This window comes from Haemaphysalis longicornis, unplaced genomic scaffold, assembly GCF_048455015.1.
Source record: "Haemaphysalis longicornis isolate Haplotype H1 unplaced genomic scaffold, Haemaphysalis longicornis Haplotype H1 scaffold_4, whole genome shotgun sequence".
Lineage (NCBI taxonomy): Eukaryota > Metazoa > Arthropoda > Arachnida > Ixodida > Ixodidae > Haemaphysalis > Haemaphysalis longicornis.
In genome coordinates this window covers 15,917,427-15,940,182 of record NW_027526361.1, presented here as the reverse complement: position 1 = coordinate 15,940,182, position 22,756 = coordinate 15,917,427, and the positions used below count along the sequence as shown (strand labels likewise).

The 22,756-nt window shown below is 46.9% G+C and overlaps 2 protein-coding genes across 2 annotated transcripts in view; both read left to right on the top strand.

The window, feature by feature from the left end:
- LOC144178302 (proclotting enzyme-like) overlaps positions 1-22,756 on the top strand; it is a 439,300-nt gene that overhangs the window by 243,010 nt on the left and 173,534 nt on the right. The window lies entirely within an intron of this gene.
- Positions 1-22,756, top strand: part of LOC144179473 (transmembrane protease serine 9-like) — a 40,631-nt gene that overhangs the window by 4,486 nt on the left and 13,389 nt on the right. Inside the window, exons 2-5 of the mRNA XM_077707842.1 lie at positions 7,510-7,592; positions 11,938-12,041; positions 14,940-15,354; positions 17,095-17,267. Of these exons, the coding sequence (XP_077563968.1) occupies positions 7,510-7,592; positions 11,938-12,041; positions 14,940-15,354; positions 17,095-17,267 (775 nt within the window). The remainder of the gene's footprint in view (positions 1-7,509; positions 7,593-11,937; positions 12,042-14,939; positions 15,355-17,094; positions 17,268-22,756) is intronic.

Below are 22,756 nucleotides of genomic sequence, written 5' to 3'. Positions count from 1 at the left end.
CTGCGGCTTTATTGGAGCAATCAGGCTGAAGGAGTGCTCCACTGCGCAACAGCGAAAGCCCACACCCGATGTGTGCAAACTTTTTGCATTTCATAATTTGTTCAAAAGGTCCGACACCTGCAAATTGTTAATACTTGACAACTGTGACCGCAGGAGCTGCTCAGTGGCTAAGCCGTTTGCTGCTGACCACAAGTGGCCTCGATCTCCCTTCCCCACAACCTTTTTTTGTTAAGTAGATGGAAATCGAGAACGTCCGTGTATCGAGATTTTGATCCACGTTTAATATCACCAGCTGGTTAAAATAAGTCTGCCGGCCGGCAACATAAGCTGCGCCTCGGAGCAGAGATATAGCACGGGGCATCAAATGCGCCAGTTTTTTTTTTATATATAAAATTTGTTTACACGGAAAGCAACCAGAAAGACAACGGGAATCACGTTGTTTTAAAATATTACGCAAAAAGTAAGTAAAACCGAATAAGTAAAAAAAGCACCAAAACGTAGATATCGCTCTATACTTTTCTTTTCCCTGCCTTTCACAACCAAACGTGTCATCAATGCGAAGGAAGTGAGTTCCGTGGTCAGTTTTTGAGGACAGTACAGTGGACAAGTTTCGTTATTTATAGATACAAATAACAGATATCTCAGGAAAAACAGTTAAGGTGCACACTTAAGCCCTTGGCAAGAAACTGCAGCCCTCGACCTTGTCTTGGAAGCAGAAACAGTAATAAAGCAGGTGACACGTGCAGAAAGGCAGGCAGGTACCTCATACTATCCCATTCGCCCAGCGATCATCGTTTCTGTTTGTTCTGCAGGTTTGTTTCTTTCAGATCTGCTTTTTTTCGAAGGTGCACTTGTACTGACTGCCCAACTCGCTACTTCTACTGCTACTCGTTCCGGAGGGGAGTACTGCTGTGGACGAATTAAAGAGCGTCTATTCAAAAAAGTCCATCTCATGCTCCGCGCGTCAAATTTCCCTTTCATTTTGTAACATGCAGCATAATCTGTTATAAGATTCCGCAATGTAGCACACGGAACGATGGCCGGGGGTCAGGCTGTACGACGACAAACTAATTGTAATGCACACATCTGGTATAGCTATCGCAAAAGGAATTGCAGTGGTCAGAGCAATAATGCAGTGACTGAGCGTTAAGTAAAGCTTACTTTTAACGAAAGTGTGGCTAACACATTCTATAAGGTGACAGCTAACAAATTATTCAGGGTGTCCAAATAATCTAATTTATTGGTAGTATTTATGTGCCTGTTGTAGGATTATTCTGTTTTGTTACAAATATAAAAAATGTGCGCCACGGTATTAAGCGCTGGTATTTGAACGCGCCAGTACGCAGGCCTAAATTTAAGGCTTCAAGGTCAGCGGGATGGGCGATTCCATAGCGACGATTGCGATTTCAACAACGAAGTAAAGGGCAGAAAATATATCCCACCGTCATACCTCTTGGCGGTGGCTTTATGAATAGTCGTAGGACAATATAAAGTCCGGGTGAGAAAGTAGGTGGTAAATCGTCGCCACTTCATCTGTTTTTCTAGTATTCTAATATCTCGTAATTGTTCGAAGTTTTCTTTGCAATTGCGCCACTGCCCTTGGGGAACAGCAACAATGTGAATTTTTGTTTGTATTTTGATTTTATTGTCGTTTTACACTACTAAATTTTTTTTTCTAAGTTCAGTTATAATTCAACTCATCGAACCGGTTCGCGAACCGGTTCAAGCTCCCGAACCGGTATTTTTTTCGATTCGACACACTGATATATATATATCTATATATATATATATATATATATATATATATATATATATATATATATATATATATATATATATATATATATATATATATATATATATATATATATATATATATATATATATATATATATATATATATATATATATATATATATATATACAGTCGAACACGGATATATCGAACTCCAAGGCGATCGCGAAATAGTTCGATATATGAAAAATTCGATATAAAAAATATGGACTCTGAGACCTCACCTGTGGCGGACGATCGCTTACCGATCGGCGCATTCAAGAATAACAACTAATTCTGCGCTCACGACGCAACCGGATGCTTTATTTGCGTGAGAAAATCGCTGATCTTGGCCTGCTTCTTCGTCCTTGAAATGAACTAAAGACGGTAGTCTCGATCTTCTCGAGGCTGTCCGGGTGCGACAACCCAGTTCCTTCCGTGTCGCCGCAAAAGCGGCGAATCAAGCTGAACGCAGCCGCCACTTCACCGGCGCAGTACGATCCTGTACCCGCCTCCTCGTCCGGACGATCTTCACCACTCGAGCTATCAGCCTGTGTTCCTGCGACCACAGCTACGATATCCTCGTCACCGAGGCTCGCAACAGCCTGAACATTGCTGTCGCCCGCTAAGCGACCGCGGAAATCGGGGCTGCAGCGACCGCCGAAGAGCACCTTCCAGCTCGCGCGGCGTTCGATATACCCAATGTCGGGGAAAATACCGTTCGATATAAACGTACGCATTCCTATACTTTTACACAGAATTTTCAAGGGGATAATTTGCGAGTTCGATATAGACAATAATTCGATATAACCGTGTTCGATATATCCGTGTACGACTGTATATATATATATATATATATATATATATATATATATATATATATATATATATATATATATATATATATAGAGAGAGAGAGAGAGAGAGAGAGAATGCATTTAACGGTAGAAGCGAGGTTAGCCGAACCATTTCGCTTAGCTTGCTGCGCCATATGAAGAAACAAAAACATGGGAGTTTGTGAAAATAAATATATCAATAAATAATAAACAACTAAATAAATAAGTAAATAAATGAGGTCGTGCGAATGAATTTCCAAGCACATGCCCAGAGTTTGGCAGTGAAGTAAATCACAATACTTCGTCCAAGCCAGCGCTCCGTAAGAACTACAACCGAGCTTTGGTACCCCTGTACGGCCTGGCGTGGGTCAGACCAAGGGCCCAAAATTGCCCTGAGTTCAAGGCCTGCGTGGTGTGGCATATACAAAGATGTTAGGAGAGTTAGGTGTTACCAGAATAGCTCGCAGTGTGGTATTGGCCGTCCAAAGAAACGAATTCATCACGAGAAAGCTCGCGTTCAACCATCGCCGTCGTTAGACGGAGGGGTGCATGATTTATTTATTTATTTATTTATTTATTTATTTATTTATTTATTTATTTATTTATTTATTTATTTATTTAATAATTTATTTATTTATTTATTTATTTATTTATTTATTAAATCTACTGCCAACCCTCATTTTAGGATCATTACACGGAGGGAATACATCAGACATAAAACTGACATCAAGTAACTTTCAAGTAACAAAAAAAAACAATAAAAAAAACGACTGATGATTACTTCACTCCCTAATGCAAAATTTGTGCTCACAGCGAACGACAGTCTTCTCGGTCACGACGCGTAGCTGCTGCGCCTCAGGAAGTGATCGTATGATCAGCGAACGCACTGCGGCGCGCGCTACTCTGCTGTTATCTTCCAGCGCGTCGTCGCCGCCGAGCACGTTGCTGTAAATCGTGTTTGAGCCTCCGGCGGGAATGTCACGTGGATCGGGTGAGCAACCAAACGAGGAGGACGCAAAGCACATCCACCGGTTGCCTCACTCGTTGTTCAGCCCTCACTCCTGAGTGCTGCAGTGCGCTGAGCCAGCACTGACTCGTGGGTTCTCTCGACGGCCGCGATGGTAAACCTCTGCGTCGGCCGCGCATACTGCGTCTCAGGAAGTGAACGCACATCGTCGTCGACGCATATAAGCATGCGCTGCTATGGCGTCATCTCGCAGCGCCTCACCACCGCCCACTGCATCCCCCTCACACTTTCGCTTTGCGCCGCCACCACGGAGCGTCCCGTGCACACTCAGCATACTGCCCGCCCCCTAACACTTTCGTCACACTTTCCCCGCCGTTTTCTTTCTGCCTTCGTTCACTCGGTTACGACGCCGATGTGAAACCACAGTAGCGGCCGCCAAAGTGGTTCGCACTAAAACACACAGATCATCGAACACTATCGAAGTCATTAAATAATAGGTTGCATGGAATCACTGTCAAGGAACATAGAACATCGAATAAATTTCAGGGAATATAATTTCAAGAAACATAAGTATAAAAAAATGTTTCAAACTCATTAACATCAGCACATTCAGCAATACGGGAAGGCAGACCATTACAATGTTTGGATGACGTCGGGGGAAAACGAAAAATGAAAGACGTTTGTGCGAACGGCGTATGGTCGGATTGCTGCATTATAATTTAATCTCTTACTGTCATGCCCACTGGCTTGGCATGTTGTGACAGTAGCTTGGTGTACAGCCTGGGCTTATGAGATTGTATAACGCAACTGCACCAGACAGCGCAATCTATGAATTCCGTTATGAACGTTCTGAGATGGCATGTCCGAGTGTATAACGTAAGAGCTGCAACACAGTCACTCATGTTCTGCCACCCCTCTTAAGGTGTCTGTGAAATGCGGATCCATTGCTATCAGTGAAGTACAGCAATAAAACACAACCAACCGCCGAAAACGATGGTCAATAATTTCAGTAAACGTCGCTCATGCAGTGAACGCCTTTGCTCTGACGCACCATTGCGACAAAGATGAAGAGAAAGTAACTTTTCTCCTGAAGGAACCCCTGGTCCAGAGCTTCCCGGAAAGTCGACAGGGCCATATCTGCTCGGTCAGCAGTGCAAATGCCAAAATGCTGTGTTTACAGCCCGCCAACTTTCTTAAAGGGGCCCTGAAAGGCGTCTTGAGCACACTAAATAAACTGTCGTTAGATTGGGTCGTCAACGTCATCTGTGCCAAGTATTACTCTTTTACACGCAGCGGAAAGCTCACACTTTTGTTGCAAAGTTTGTCGCTTTTCCTCACCCTTCCCTTCGTATTTTTGGACGCCGCCATCTTCACATGTCTACATCATCGATTCCCAGATGTTCGTCATGAGCTAGACATCCTGCTATTGGGCGGCTTTTTCACGCACTTCCGGCAAAGAAATGAGTCGTCTGCTCAGCGTCGGCTCGCCGGCTGATCGGCCAGCCGAGTGCCGGAGTGCTTGGACCTTTAGGACAAACGAAACAAGTGTAAACAAACGCTTAACCGTTTCTATTTAATGCAACACGGCCATAACACGACATGGATATTCTCTTACCTGAGTACGTTCCATAAAGAAAGCGTACGTTGAAGCCCCGTGGCACTTCTTTCGTGCAATCGCAGAGAACGCCCTGAGCCGAATGCCCGGGTTTGACGCATACATTTTATTCAACTTCAAAAGAATCCAGAGATGCGTTTCGAACGAACACAACGTCACAACTTGCGTTACAAGTCTGAACCGCGATTGACAGACGATGGGTTGCCTCCTCCTGCCCGTTGTAAATTCGGCACTCACATCGCGCGCGGTTTGCGGGGACGAACAGCAAGTCACTTAACTCACAAGCCGATATGGCTTTTAGCCACGCACACTGCACATACCCCATGCGAGGTTGAGTCGTACGTCGCTCGAGAAAGATAATCCAGACCATGGGAAGCACTATCCACCCGCAGAAGCACAACGTCGCATTTCATCGCGAAATAAAGGTATAGTGAACTAGAATACTTCCAAGTATTCTAGTTCACTATAATAAAGGCGTCCACAACACACACACCATCACCTCCTGTAATGCCAAACGCATCTCGCACTTCCCAATGGGAGTGAGTTGTACGCCTGCAGTGCCCACATGTCGCGAGGTGGGGCCCCGAGCTGAACCGGGATCACGCAACCGTAACTGACTTCTGGAGCGGTTTGTGCCTTGTTGCCAAGCAACCGATGTTTGAGATTGTCAAAGAAATGGCGCTGGCTCCAGCGCTAGAAAGCTCAGAGCCGCGCCGGAGCATGTTTTGCCAACGTTGCTGCTCTCCACCACGCGTCGCCCCAAGCTAAACTGGTCACATGATTGAAGCGTTTTGTGCACGGGTTCTGTATCGGTTTAAAATGTATTTTTCACATGCCGCCGGCAGGAATTACCACCGCCGCAAAATAAGCCCCGGCACCAGCGGGGCCACATCTGATGCGGCGCTTTTTGGATAAACAGTGCGCGGTGCATGAAAGGGACCGAGCGCACGATCCTCCCCGAGCGGCTGCGAGTTTGCCGCCGATAAAAAGTCACGCGCCGCCGATAGCAACTGCAGCAACGTACACCGTGAAAGGGAAAGGCCAGGCCGCCGCACAAATGCGGCCAGATTTTTAGTGCGCTTTTCCAGCCTTGAGCGGAGGAGTGCGGGATTCATGGTGTCAACAAATCTTGCCCGTAGCAGACGGTAGTCTGAGGAGCGCCATAGCGGAAGTACGTCACCGCTGAAGAGCGCAGCATCATGGGAGGGAAGGCTTGCGCGCCGTCAACAGCGAAAGGAGGAGGAAACGCGGCGCGACGATAATGCGCGGTTTTTTATTTACGATTTCTCAGCTAATACTCATCGCTTTAACAAAATTCTTGCGGGAGGAGATTGCTAATACATTGCTTTATTAGATTACATGTACATCCATGCATCGGCGGAAGGTATTTCAGGACCCCTTTAATAATATCGAGCGAGCGTTGACCGGCGGGTGGGTCATCGCCTTATCGCGGTAGAAATCGGCAAAACGAGCGAGGATGGCGAGGGTACTTAGCATACGTAGCATGATCCCGCCAGTGCAACCGTCGTCTGCTAGGCTGTTCCCAGTTTCTTTCTCTATGGTTCCCACAAGAACGATACAACCCCTTCCGCTCGTAGTCCCCCGGCTACTCCATTTCAGTGCGATGACAGCGATTTCGCGAGCGCCTTGTTCACGTCAAGGCGGCTGATTACCAGATGAAAGGTGTTGTATCGTGCTTGCCGGAACAGCCTAGCAGATGGCAGATGGCAGTGGTGGGATCGTCCTGCGTATGCGAAGTTCTCTCGCTGGTTTCGCCGTTTTCTGCCGTGATAAGGTGCTGACACAACCGCCGGCCAACGCTCCCCCAATATTATTAAAAAATTCCCCGGCTACACGTTACTGAACGCCGTCAGTGATAAGTTACAGTCGTCCCTTACAACCGGCTATTCCATGACAGAAACCAAACTCTATGATGTCACAAAGCGCACAATATCAACACCTGCAGGAGCAGATGCCGATGGCGAAACAAATATCAGGGGAAGCTACGCTTGGCACAGACTTCTCGTTGTAGAATATGAATTGATTTGCATGGTCGGCCTGCAGCACACGTTACGAATGTGCGAGACATTTATGCGCACATTATATACTGTGATATATACAAAAAAAACTGCATCTGCGCTGCTTTCATCGAGATTTACGTGTCACTATGTCAGCCCGTTAATCCAAATTACCTTTGCACAACACCTGCGACTGCATGCCGCGAGGGTGTATACCTGTTGGGCCCGTCACATCGCGGCTGATCTATAACATGGCTTGTCGGCGGTAGCACTAAGTGACAGCATGTTCCACTGCGCAGGATGCGGCATCAGGGAGAGGGAGTTTGCCTCTTTCAATATCATCGGAGGAGCGCCAGCATTCCAAGGGGAGTTTCCTTGGCAGGTAAGTGCAGTTGATGACTCCCCCGCTCAGGGGATGCGGCTACGGCGGCTAGATCAGGTGGAATGTCCGCTATTCGCTACATCCTAAAAGTCGTGCATGCGGTGGTTGTGAAAATAATGGCGCGTTTGCGGTGCCAGTAGCATTTTGGCGACGCTAACGGTATATGTGGCGGTCTGGCTTTAGTAGCGCCTTCATGCGGCATCCACGGAAACCTGCGATCGTGCACCGCAGCCCCAAAGCATAACATGGCGTATCTGTACCCCCTATCAATGGGTGGTGGTGGTGGTGGCGTGTTACAACTTACCACCCCCACCACCACCCAAAGATTGGCGCGCGGGCAGTGTGAACGTGGGTTCGTGCCAGCCTGACGCTAGGCCTGATGTTACGCGTTGGGCTCTAACGCCGCCAACCGGCAGCCTCAGCTTGACTTACAATGAGTTTGACGTTGCTTGGCATGTCATGAGGCTCAGTGTTGTGGCTGCGTAACGTTAAGCCTAGATGAAGGTCGAACAGGAGTGATTGGACGAGGACCTGAGTCCCTGGCAAATCGCTCGTCACAAAGAGCTCGTCACAAAAGATTTTGTAGCCCCGGAGAAGACGTTTTCACATCATATTTTAAAACAACAAAAAAGTCGGTGTTTAAAGCCCTGTAGCACGAGGAAACCTGCCGTTGTTTTTCGCTCAAAAACGAAACTCGGCGTTCGAGGAGCGCTGGAAGTCTTGAGCGAACGCAACGTCCGCTGGTGACGTGTTTCAATGAATGTGGCGGCCAATTCGAAATGTAAGTGCAATTTTCCCTAGCTAGGAAGCCTCAGCATGCGGCCACAGCCGCGAAAGCCTTCCTCACCCAGCAAACAAACCTTTCCTTTGTCTGATGCGCTTTCTAACACGCAGCGATTATGAACGAACAGCAGATAAACCTGACGAAAAAAAGAATGAACGGATGGTGACGTTTCACATTTTGCATGACTGGTAGCCACTTCAGATGTGGACAATACAATAAAAAAAGAAAAACAAAACTGTCGTCAACGCCCACTAGAGCTCCTGAAACGGGCGACCGCGCAGTGGGCGATATGGCTAGCTTTTTTCTTGCGCCTACCAACGAAAGAAAAGATAACGGTATCCGTCGTATAAGGTGATTGTTGATCATTGAAAAAATACAGGAGGCGATGGCGTTGATATAAGCTGATTCCCTAGCGTGGGGAATCACCAGAGCCTTCTTGAATTTGGCGACACAGTCACACAGTCACTGCAACACGTCATCAGCGGATGTTGCGTTTTCACTACACTTCTGGCGCACCATGTGCGCTGCGTTGCGGTTTCATGCGGGAAAAATACTTGATTTTTGCGGGCTGCAGGGCTCTACAGAGTGTCTTTTTCATTGCTTTAAAAACTGATCGGTTATCGTCTTCTCCGTAGCTACAAACTCGCCATTGGCAATAACCGCCAAACTCCGCTAATTAAAAAGTTAATTAGACAATTTTAGTTAAATAACTATGTAATTCGCATGTTTCTCATAACTGCTGATGTCCGCCGAACCAGACAGCTTGTTTCTTAAGAGAATTCCTATTTTTCTTGAAAAGCCTACCTTCAGGAATTTTTGAAAGTGTTCACTGAAACACCCTGTATATAGCCGTCAGCTAAGGCTTATATGCGCACGCGTAAAAAAAATTTAGTTCTTTCTCAGACAGGGTGATAGAGGCCCCGCTGACGCATGCCTCACCAAGAGTTAGGATCTGTTCTGATTCTACAATTTTACGTGAGAGCCGTAATTTACACTTTCTAATGATGGAAGTGTGTTGTAATTCTGGCGAACAGTCCTTGCAATTCAAACAATAGCTTGCCAGTAAGTCCTCAGCATCTTTCCCCTCCCGCGTATTCTTTACATTGTTCGCGTCCTCCGTCAGCCTATCGTTGACGCATCTCCCAGTTTGGCCAACGTACACTTTTCCGCACGTTGAGGGAATTTGGTAGACTATTCCTTCTGCACATTCAACAAAAGGTCGCCGATGATTTGTGCCGCAACCACTTCGCTGGGTTGCCTCCGGGTCAGTCATTTTTGAGAGCTTAGAAAGCTTGTGAGGGGCACCCGCCGCGGTGGCTCAGTGGCTAAGGCGTTGCGCTGCTGAGCACAAGGTCGCGGGTTCGATTCCCGGCCGCGGCGGCTGCTTTTCTGATGGAGGCGAAAAGCAAAAACGCCCGTGTGTACGAGATTTCGGCGCACGATAAAGATCCCCAGGTGGTCAAAATTAATCCGGAGCCCTCCACTACGGCGCGCCTCATCGCCTGCGTTGCGTCGGCGCGTTAAACCCCACAATCAATCAATCAGCTTGTGAGGGGCAGAGAAGACAACATCCACGTCATACCTCTGGGCCACTTTTTTCAGATTATGTGAAATCGCGTGTACGTAGGGTATTACAGCTACCCTCTGCCTACGCTCTGCGCGGGCATTACACGTTTCTACGCATGCGCAGATAAACCTTAGGTTGGAGGGCTATATATATTGTACCTCTTTTAAAATAAAACCAGTTGATAGTTCAGCGCAGTTCCTGTCGTGTATCTTTCTCTGTCCTTGTCTCTCTCTTTTTTTTTTTTTGCGCTGTTTTGCCTAAAACATTTCTTCCCAGCGGTGCACTGAAGAAGAGTTTGGTGTTGGCCCTGTTGATACATACTTTGAAGAACGGTGAAATCCAGCCCTAAAGACGCGTACACGAGAACAGAGTAGACAACACACGCGCTGGGTGTGTTGTCTACTCTCTGGGTGTGTGTGTGTCTACTCTCTCCTCGTGTACGCGTCTTTAGGGCTGGGTTTCACCGTTCTTCAAAGGTGCATTGAAATATGAGAAGTCAGTATGAGAAGTCTGGCATAACGGTGCACTGAACTTGGGGTCGTATATTAGGTAACTTCTTAAGACCCCATGCATCTCTACAGAACGCTATACACCCAGCCTTTTAGGTCCACCCGTCAATAAACATGACCACTACCACCACAGTTGACTTCACTGCTACACTGCAGTTCCTTGCTTGAAAGACGCCTTTAGGGTTGTATAAGAAGTCTGACAGTAATGTCTGAAGGACCTAATGTGTTTCATTTCATTTCAATCAGTGAAATGAAATTAAACGTTTCAGTTCACTTTATTAAATGTCTTGGTAACAAGATTCCATAAGTCTCTAAGGAGTGCTTTAGAGCGTGCCCTTTCTAGGGCCTTCACAACTTCGCAAAAATCTATGTCTGCAAAGGCATTTTTCCGAGGGCGATATAGGGTTGCTATATGGAAATGTGGAGACACTAGGGCCTTTTAGTCATAGTATTTTTTACGCTGCGAAACAGTGACACGTCAACCGATACAGGTGGACTGACGGTTTGAGCCCGGCATTTAAAATACGTGGGAGGAAAATGATGACGTTGACAAGACACTTCTGCAATTGGACGCTAATGTTTTGTATTTCACTTCATTTCAAGGAGCAATCAGGAGTTTCATAATTTTCTTGCTGCTTAGCGCGTCTAATTGCCAGACGTGCTGTTCATTTTCGAAGTACTAGTGTGCACTGCTGCAGCAATATGAAAACAAGCACTAAAGTGAAGCTTTAGTGTCCTCACTGATGCCGTTTTTCGCTAATACGCCCTGCAGGAAAGCCAACTTTCTCTGACGATGATGATGAAAGGTGAAGGGAAAGCAAAAAACGCTTCCCGTGGTCGGAATCGAACCTGGGTCCCCCGTCGCGTTATGAAGCCGGCGTCTATCCGATTCCTCCATTTCGACATGGCTGAAGCGAACGCCAAGCAGCAGGTACCGATTCGCGCTGTATACACCCCAAACCCAAACGTTAGGCCTACGGAGTGCAGACTGGAGAGTTGTGTGTATTCTAGAAAAGTGGTGCGTACCCCCAGAGTATCACATTCTCGCAGTGTGCGACTGGCCGACCAAAAAATTCATCACGGGAAAGCTTCGCGTTTACTCGGCGTCGTAGTCGGGCGAAGGGAAAAAAGGGGGGGGGGGCTGATTTTTCCGTATCAGAGGACCAACTCGGGCGGAAGACTTGAAAGCTCATCTAAGCGGAAGAAGGGTACTTGGGCTGGAAATCTAATACGGAGAACTGACGAGATTAGAAGTGGACTCGCGGCTGGCTGCGTCAATGCACTCTTGACGCACATAGTTTTTATGCCTTGATTAAGTGAATGAGCGCATGCGCTCATTCACTTTGCAACTGCTTCTCGGCGGCTATTCTCCTCTGCATGCAGTTCGGTGCAGACACGTGCCTGTTTCAGCCATTTTTCCCTGCTTGCTACCACGCAGACTCGGTCGCAAGGCTGGTATTCTGACTTCTGCTGCCTTTTCTGCAGGTGTCACTGCGGAAGATCACCCCGGGCAACGGATCCCGCCACATCTGCGGTGGAGCGCTGCTCACCGACCGCTGGGTGCTCACCGCCGCTCACTGCGTGGTCGAGTAAGGCGCCGGTTCTCTTGAGCCCCATCATACTGGGTCACATTCTACAGCTCCAAAATATAAGCCCCCTCGGCAGACAAGAATGTCCAACTTGCGCAAAAAGGTTTTACAGTGCCGGCTGTAGTCACCACGAGTTCTTAAACGAGTGTTTATTGCGTTCCGCGAACATAGTGTCCGTTCGATGGCGGCGGCGGTGCCCGTTTCCCTGATGAAGGTGAAAAACGGAAACGCCGGTGGGTTAACCCTTCTTCGAATGTTAACTATCCACAGATAGGCCAAATTAATTTGTAGTCGTCCACAATAAATAATGGTCGTCCACTATAAATAATGGTCCACTATAAATAATGGTCCAGGGGCCGCTTCTGAGCGTAAACCTACCCACAAAGCTTTTAACTGAGATTTCCTGAATGACGCGTTTAGAGCCACTAGAAGTTTGTGCCATTAGGCTTCTGTATAACGGCAAAATACAGATATAGCAGCCAAATAGTTGATTTCATTGCGGTTATGAGATGGTGCATATACGTCGAATTGCTAGATGAGTGTGAGCCAGTGGTGGTGAGTCAAGTTAGCTGCAAAAAAAAGCCTCCGTTGGCCCGCTATTCGCATTGTAAATGACTAAAAGATGAGCAATATGCCCAAGTTTTTACGCCCTCGGGTATTTTATCGATTTCTGAAAAAAATTCGGTACCCCTCGGTCATCCCGGTTAATTGGGGAGACCCATCGCTCCCATATTGCGCAAAACAATTCAGTGTTAGTTATCAGTGTGTAAGGCAGAGCGATAGTTAAGGTGCAGGTGCGTTGCTGGCGAATTCAAAGCCCATATTGCGGGAAATATTCATGCACGACATGGATAACAAACATTTTACAGTTATGCCTACCGCGATGCAGGTATTCACCATCAAACAACTCAGCATTTTAGACAATGGCTGGGCTGGCATATGGTGACATCGGGGCTTCATGGAGACTCCTCTCCCCTCAAACCAAAAAATTCAGTGCCCTTCCGCTCTGTGAAGAAGGTTGTCCAGCAAAGCTGTAGTGCCGAGCCTCAACGTGAGCGACAAAATTATTTGACCGAGTCGAAGTCCACGGGGTGCACGAAAGCAAAACGCGTTTGTTTGTAATTTACGAATGAACACACTTCCTGGTTACATAGCTAAATGAAACCTTGACGAACTAGATATTCCAGTGGACAAACGTGGGCCTCTCCGTTTCCCTCCCGTAGAAGCCCGTGTAGTGACAGCAGATGAGAATTACCACAATATTTACAACTTACTGTGAACTACGTAAAATTGAAACGTAAATAAAACTCAACGTGATGTTAAAGTCTCCTTAGCGGCTAATTGTCACATAATTTGTTTAGCTATAGTTTCAATAAAACAAGAGTTAGAGCCACTTTCTGTAATAACAATTTCTCCCAATATGGACGTGCTTCACTGTACTCAGTGCTCAGTGTGGGAAAACCATCATACAAAAACCAACGTTACAATGGTCCCCTAAAGTCGGCTTCTAAACTAAACGCATGTGCATTGCTAGGAAGGCATTTTTAGGGGAAATATATGCCATGTTACATTAAATTATGAAGGCCCTGGGTCTTTTTTTTATTTTTTATGATTCTTCCCTTGCGCTGAAGGTGCGGCGCACAGTTTTACGATTCCGGGGATTTGAGTGGGCGCCGCAAAGTGGCGCTAAGCTCGCGTGCGATTTTTGCTCTACATAGCTCTGTTGTCGAAGACGATCTGCTGGATCCTAGCCATAGGCAGCTTTGCAGCGAAAAGGGCAAATAGCGCCTTCCTCAAGAACTCGCACGTTCCAAAGGGCACCGTGTAGTCAATATTATCATGTATCTTCATTTAAGAATAAATAGATCTATTCAGACATACAGGCCGGCGGACGGAGAGACGGGTGGATGGACGGATGGATGGATTGATGAACGGATGGATGTTTCTCTTGGAACTTAAAGAAGCCATGAAGAGAAAAGCACAATTTTTGTTCATTCAAAAGATTGCCTCGTTAGAATCATACTGACACAACTTTTAACGTAAACTTCGCCCAAATAAGCTACATAATTAGAAAAAAAAGGGAATGGCCATGCGACCCACTAGCTCATTTCCCGCAACAGAACCGATGATGTCATACCAGCCAGCTATGCGATTGACGGAGGGCGGCAAAAGCAAACGCAAATTATGCAAAGCTTATAAGCTTCCCGAACGAGCTATTCGCCCTTAAATTTAGGGCACATCCTTTTTAAAGCTGTAAGAATGGTGGGACAAACAGTGGAAGTTACGAAAGCACACGTAAACATAGAAGTACCGGTGCGTACTGTTGTTGGTACTGCACGCACTATGCTTGGTTTAGCTGCACAGGGCTGTGGCGCTGCGGGGTTGACTCAGACGACACTGGCCGATTGACGCAAGCAAGGGTGTCTTACGTGACCATATTTGTCGAGCGAGCACTTCACGAAACGATTATTTTCTCCCTGAACAAAAACAAGCCAGGTTTAAATACGGTCAAAAACAAAGCAAAGGCAGAAAACGGCTTGCCACGGTATGGTGGCGCCATCTAGGTTCACTAAAGGTAAACAAGACTTCTCAATCGGCTGCAGAGCGGTTGGTTCCCGTGATGTCATTACAGACCACGAAAACGCACGATTTAGCGGGAAAATCTAAATTTTAACTTCAATCAATTAATTCCTCAGTGAATAAAGCATCGTTTGCATTTGGACAAGCGCTGGGGGCACTATAAAACACGAAATCTTTCGAATAACACAAACTTATATTTTGTCTTCATGTCTCCTTTAGGCAACCTGGTGCCTCATATGGCTTTCTTGCAGAAGCACACACACGCCACAGTTTTTCCCTACCCGAGTAATCCGCTGACACGCTGACGTCCGCGTTCAGCGCGCAGGGCCGCACGGCGTCTCCAGCGGTGCTGCGTGTTCGCGCGGGCGAGTACGACCAGCGGCACTCGGATGGCAACGAGGTGCAAGTGCACGTGACGCACGTGCTTCCGCATCCCGGCTACACGCGCCTCCAGCGGGACCTGGCGCTCATCCGGCTAGCCAAGCGACTCCGCCGCTCGGGACACGTGCAGACGGCCTGCCTCGCCCCGTCCTCTCTGCGACCCTACTCTAACCTCACCTGCGCCGTGTCCGGCTGGGGCAACGAACGCGTTGGCACTGGGGCCACAGTCACCGACGGCCTCAACAAGCTGCACGTTCCGCTGAGGCCGCTCAACGAGTGCCGCAACATCTACGACGTCCCCATCGACAACTGGCACCTTTGTGGTGGACGTCCGGGACACGGCGTCTGCTACGTGAGGCGGCACTCTCAAATTTTGTTGCGTGCGTAGAGTGAGCGTGATGTGCCTCACTGTACGAGTAGTTTCATGCTCTTGCTTTAGAGATAGGTTCTGGTGGTTGGCAGAGAACAACCAGCTACTGGACATGTTGATCTTACCCGTACGCTCTGCAAGAAATAGGCTCGGAATGTCTGCAAGTAGGACCGCGCTATGGCGCTGATTCTGAAAACGCTGTTGAAGGCCTGTTGGGTTTAAAGTACTTTGGCGTCCTGCTAAATCAGCCTCTGGTGCGAATAAGGTGGACCTGTTGATAGAGCTCCCCGCCAACAATCTGAATTTAAAGGCCCTGGAAATTATTTCGAATTCAAAAGCTTGCTCTGGGGCTTACTGTTGAGACAAGTTGGGTAAAATGTACTGTAGAAGGTTCTTTCAAACAAATTCTGAGAGGCGGGGGGGGGGGGGGGTACGGCATAAAGAGGGGCCTGGATATACATTCCCACACTAGCTGTCCCTGTCGGTACCGCTGGAGGTCATGGCAAGTCCACAGATGGTTGCGGATATCGGCGTTCAAAATTTGAAGATTATTTACACAGGGCTGCATTCTTTGGCAGGTTCTGCTGTGTGAATCTGGTCACCGCACGTTTGTCACCAGGGGAGGCCACAGAGGTTGATTCCAGTGTTTCTCCAGAGATTGGCAGTAATATGTTTAGCTGAAAATTTAACATAAACGTTGAATCTAATGCGAATAGACTTCGTTTGAAAACAATGAAACGCGAAAATGCAGTTCTTTGTTTTTTTGCATCTTTTGTTTGATACCTTAGTTCAAATTTCCTTGTGGGATGTCTCAAGAGTTTTTGTTGTTGTTTTTGCGTTCTCCGCTTTTCCCTCTCGATTCTCTGGGAACACCAGTGAACGATTAAGTCGATGTAGCTAACAATAAGTGAGTACTCTGCTTTGCCGCTGGACATTGCAGCTTTTAGCCATTCCCTGCTACACCCAAAAGCGGAGATTTTATTTCCGTTCCGAGAAGTAGTGAGCGTATGTATGTATGTATGTATGTATGTATGTATGTATGTATGTATGTATGTATGTATGTATGTATGTATGTATGTATGTATGTATGTATGCATGCATGCATGTATGTATGTATGTATGTATGTATGTACGTACGTACGTACGTATGTATGTATTTATGTATGTATGTATGTACGTACGTACGTACGTATGCATGTATGTATGTGTGTGTATGTATGTATGTGTGTATATATGTATGTATTGTTCTTTAGGAAGAGAGGAAGGTCCACCAGCAGGGGTAAATTGTCTCGGGTATGGGCGGACACCGGATCGCCTGCTGGTGTAACGGAGGGGGGATGGTGAGCAAAGAGTACACAAGAATATAAGGATAGGGTAGAGGAGGGTTAACATGCAACATATATAAAATACATAGGCAAGATTAACAGGGAACATATATAAAACACACAGGTGAAAAAACCAGGAGTTAACAAGTGTGCAAAGTACGAATACATTTAAACACACATATGAGTTCAGACTCGCTTTTCCTTAGGATATGTAATAGCTGTGTGCTATTGGAATGATGCTTACGGTCAGGGAACATTAGTGCATTTGAACCGAGTGCACTGAAAGCTTTCCAAGTTTTTTCCCGCAGTAGGTAGCTCAGTACACCGCGTCATCCTGCCGCTCTACAGGGCGGCAGAGGAAGTGCGGCAGGATCATGGAAGCTGATGTGCCGTGCAGGGCGACTCCGGCGGTCCGCTGTCATGCCAGCTGAGCGACGGCCGGTGGTACGTGCTGGGCCTGGCCTCGTTCGGCTCCGGCTGCGCGAGGGCCCACTACCCGGACGTGTACACGCGCGTCCATCACTTCTCCGAATGGATACGCTCCACCATCATCATGCACTCGCGCAAGGGGTGACCGAAATAAAAGCTCTTGGCTCCATGTTCCGCGCCACTGCGGCACTGACGCAATGTGGCTGGCTGCCTGTCTATGATGTAGTTGGCGTTTCTGTGCGTGCAAGTGTGCGTGTGCATGTGTGTTACGGACATCCCGTTCTATACACCGTTTAGACACCACTGTGAGTGTTCTGCTATGCCCTTCCAACAGGAGCTCATTTCCACTGCATTTTAGTGGCGTAGGTATGTACGCAACAGAGGTCGCATGACTGCACACGAAGCGACGTTATGCTGCTTCCCGAGCACCTCCGTACAACAGAAACCTCGTTCACCCTTCTCGCTCATACAGTTATCTCTCCTTCCTTCCCACTGATCCCTAATCCCTGTCCTGCAGTTTTGCGAAATGCGACTAGGAGCTGTTGCGAGCACGAACGGAGATGATCGAGGAAGTACCCTACTCAGTGCTGTAGCGCACATCCAATTGCCTTTTGGGTGGTCGCGGTCGGATCAAGGTGGCTGTCTAACAACTGGACGCAGCGGAACCAACACCCTGTGCTCTGTAATGAAACAGCTTCACTTGAACACTAATAAAATCGGTGTTATGGACTGAGAAACACTATATCCAGTCTAAAATAACAACAGGAATACCGCGAAAAAATAACAAGAATTCCTGTCATACGACAGAAAACTTTGTTGTGACAACACAAGACCTGTTGTTACCACAAAGCCATCTGTTGTTACAACATACATTTCTGTCGTTACGACGAAGTCAATTTTCTCAACTACAAACGACAACGACATACTCTTCACAATGGGCAATAACATTCAAACCATGTGCAAATACTGATGGAACATCAGGATCACAACAAGACACGAATTTGCCACGACGGACCATCAAAATCAGGTCAAGAATACCACACACGAGAGAGCATCAGAATCACGACATGAAAAGAATACAAGACGACAGTACGACACGTGAAAACGCCAAACTACAGAATTTTTTCTCTTAGCCATTTACGGCTGGGATACTATCTCAACAATAAAAAGGACGCAAAAGAATGAAATGCTTAAGAAGATTCGGCCATCATTTTGTGTCGTCACGGTGGAGTCGTGAGAGCGACAGTTTAAAACTCCGCCTCTAGCCTTCTGCGCTTCGAATGAATCCAGCGTTGTGTAAAAACAAGCTGATAACTAGATTGCCAACGCTACGATCAGGTTACTAAGGTATCCGCCGGCGTTACAAGGAAAGGGGTATTCGAAAACGTCCTAATTGTTAAACTTGAAGCCGCGGGCGCTTTTAAGGATGCAATGATATTCTGGTGGAAAAACAATCCAGACCTCCTCATGACCGACCAAAGAGCCACTTTGTCATCCTCTCTCACAGCAATCAACCTCCTCTCTGCCTAGTAACACGCGACGTTTCAAACCATTGAGAAAATTTCGTGCAAGCTGATGTCAACTCGTGCTTACAGATGCCGGTGCTAAAAACCAATTCCGGCACGCTCGTACGGAGGCTGAGACGTTGCAGACACCGTAGCTTGCACTGCGATTCTGTGGCGCAGCGTCTCCGCTCATTTCTCTTTCTTCCGGCATGCGACCCACTGGTTTCGCACCGGCTTCCAGTTCCCTACAAGGCCGTGACGTCATGGCTGATGGCTTCACTGGTAGCAATAGGGCTGTTGCAACCGCTTCAGTGGCCGCAGGTGAGAGCAAGTCGCAGTCAATTGCGATGCGGAGCAGCAATGATCGTGCATACAATACTTTGAATAAAAAAGGTCGTGAAAGGGTAGTAACCACCGATTTACTAGCTCCTTACGAACTTTACTATTTCGCGGAACGTTACGTAGGCTCTGCCGCTAGCAACTGCATGGTTAGGAAATTAACTGGGTGTAGGAAGTAGCCACACTTGATTATGGTCGTGCTTGCGACTAGGTTATGTATGGCCAGTTAGTAAGCGCATGTAGCTCAGAAGGGTGTTATCGCTAGGACTTTACTAGTAAAGGCAGTGGTGCTTGCTACCTCCTTTAGTTAGTAGCCCTGACTAATGCTACATTTACTACCTCCAGTTACTAAGTACCTAGTGTATACTGCGACAAGTAACTCTTTTTTTTTTTTGTTTAAAGAGTGAATGATCAACGGCATGATGGACGTCTTTTGGGCTCAAAAACCGAGTCAGCGGAAACCGAAAGATATATTTGTGCAGTGATGCATTGTGGTATATTTGGTGAAAAAGCGGCAGGCAAAGGTATCTGCAGCGAAAGTATTCAGTTCTGCATGTCATTTTAATGCTGCAACACAAGAATATGCAGAGCAATCTGGATTAATGTAGCGAAAAGAAAAAAAAATAAACATTATTTCACGAGCTCATCGGTGCATGATGAGGGGAAGAGGGGGGGGGGGGAACCGGCCCTGTTGGAGCCATCCTGTAATATTTTGCAAGGATTAAATGTTGCTTGAGAACTAAGTGATTCAGTTGAGTGCTCAACGTATTAGGACGCATGACAGAGCGATTAAAATGAATGGCTTAGTGACTTAAGGGTGATGACCAAGAGAAATAGAGAGATGACTTAAATAGTTAGGTCAACTAATTAAGGCGATTAATTAATTGTTGGGTAACATAACGAATAAAGCTGTATGATTAATGTGCGGAAAAAGGTCATTCTCTTTCTCGCTGTTTTGAAGCCGTTTAGTCAGTATCCCCTTGCACACTTTGCCGACGCAAGTTGTGAGCGAAATCGGTCCAAGATTCTCAGCTTGGAACTTCTTTCCGGGCTTGGGGTTGAGTATGACCTCCGCGTGCTTCCACTCCTGAAAGCATCGCCAACTCGTCGACACCGTGGCCGCGCCTCGCACATCGTTTACGCCAGGACTCCTAAACTGCACACAAGCTCGTCCTCTCTTGCACTGTCGGCCAAGGCCACCTGAGATCCATCTTTATCACCGGCCAGGAACAGCGCGCATAACAAAGCAAGATTTTGCAGAATAAATATAGCAAAAACTTGCAGGGCGTTACACTCCTCGCCATTTTCGCTATTTATTTCTATTTCTCTTATTTCTTGGTCTTTCAAAATTCTGTTCGAATAATTATCTACGTTCACGCTATTATAACTATAAAATGTGGAACTTCCGCAAAATCTGAATTTTTGTGGAAATGCAGGGCGTTACACGGTTCACCATTTTGGGTATTTTTATTTTTATTTATTTTCTGGTTTTTCAAAATTCTGTTGGACCAGCTATCTCCATTTGCACCATTATAACGATTGCAGGTGTTACTTCCACCAAATCTACATTTTTGTGGCAATGTACGGCGTTGCACGGTGCTGGCTGTTGGGGTATTCGTCAAAGAACGCTACGCATTTACACAATGACACACAAAAAAGAGAGGTCGAACACACGCAGCACTGCGTCCGTTCACATTCTCTTACTTGCGTTTCCTTGTTGTTTTTTTCTGTACTTATTTTCCATAAAATATACCAACTCGACCGATCTTCCGTTTTAGCCGATGTTTGTGAACAACAAAAAGTTTTCTTGCTGTTTTCTACCGTTTTTTATGCCGTTAAAATAAAAAAAATGTTGGCTCCAATCCACGCCGTGAAGGTGATTGGAAAGCAAAGCTTTAAACGACACCCACAATAATCGCCCAAGCGACGTCTCTTGAATTCGCACACCTGGCTCTACAAATAGTGAAACCACAGATTCTGCCTGCCGTTACCTGGAATTCACGGGGCCGGCGTCCCGAACGCAGCAGCAGCGTCGGCCACGGCCGGGCTGGAGCGGCGGATGCCGCCGATGTAGGCCAGCCCTGAGTCAGGAGAAAGAAAACGGAGAGGAGCGTCTTTCGAAGGGTGACACAGCGGAACCTAGCCATCCTGATGTGCTAACTTGGGGCTAAACCGCCGCGCGACACAAGCGCAGACACCGAAACAATTCGGCATGTGAGCTTAGTGATTCGCATTTATACCGATTAAAGCTAGTTAATTTTAGTAAGTTTGAGAATTGCGAGAAAGCAGAGGGAACTTTTATAATTGCTATTTTTAAGAACCAGTTGGTTATTTCGCCTTTTGTAATACCTCTTAAAATAGAACCGAATTGTTATTCACCAATTTAGACAACGGAGTCCCATTCATGGCAAGCACTGCGCGAAAGGTAGCCTTGCTCTAGCGGCCAGATGTCTGTATGTGGTCCCTACATTTTGTTTTCCCGCCCTGCAAACCAATCCTTAGCGTATCTTTGCCGTACGACCACTTAATTCCGTCGGGTCCGGGTTACCCAGGAGGTGCTGTCAAACAAGTTAATCAAGCCGTGCGAAGGAAGTGCGCAATGGACGCGAAGCTGCGCCAAAACAAGCCGAAAACAACCGTCGCTAAAGCAGATGACAAAGCCGTACCGCAGACGCGCCTGTCGGCGAGCAGGCACCTCCGCACGGGGAACGTTGGGTAAATTCGCCGTGCCATCTACAGTGTTCTTCATGAGTGAAACCCTCCGCCCTCCCCCAACCCGCCGCCGCCTCCCCCGCATTGGGAGTTTGTTTTCCGGCACGCCACGAAAGAACCGTTAGCTGGTAGAGGTAGAAAGCTTTGTTTTAAAATTTACAATAACAAAACAAAAATAAATTAACAAAAGCCATGATTTTTGCCGTTAAGCACGTCCACGTTTGAACATCTGGCCAGCACAACGGGCTGCCCATCGCCGGCAACACGTGCTTAGACATGATTGAAATCATCTAAAATTTCGCTCTCAAAGTCCTTTAAGCTGAACAAGTAATAGTTGCGCACTTCAGCGTTCCAAGCGGGCAAGTTTCCGTTCATCCGGGAGGGATTCGCAGCTACTCGAAGAGCTGAAACTTGAGCAAGCAACGGCGACGCACGCGGCTTTTCGTAGTTTTCGCGCCTATTCGCGCTGCTGTTCAGGCCTATCGAAGCGTTCTATCGGAAGTGGCTATCGAATGCGTTCATTACTGCAATTGAAGGAAAGCCGGCAAATAGCTGCTATTTCGCTGTAATGAAGAATTTCCAGTGGTCCAAGAACGCCAAGACCGGGAAATAGAGAAAATTGTTTTAAGTAAGTTTCTAAGTTGCCTGATGGGCACAGAGCAGTTATTTTTGGCAAGGTACTTTACGACCCCCTAATCTAAGTACTGAATATTTTGGTTGACTACGTTCTGCAAGCATTTAAGATTTCGAAAAAAATTTGAAACGAGTGCTGAAGGGTCCGTTTATGTTTGCTTTTCGTTCCTTTCTCTTCACTGCTTACCACTTCCTTGTCACGGGCTTTCCCCTGTCACTTCTTTCTTGTCATTTCATTTTCTCGCATTGTTTTTGCAACTGAAGTCAATTTTTAGCTGTGATCAAGTCGGTAATATAGCGGTGCCAACATTTTTAAACATTTCTACCCAGGCTGGCCGCTTCGGTGTGCGGCCCGTACGTCTAAGTCTGCACATCTAGATCACCATACCGATGTTTTAGGTTGAATAGTTGCCGAATAGGTTGAATAGGTGTTTTAACGTT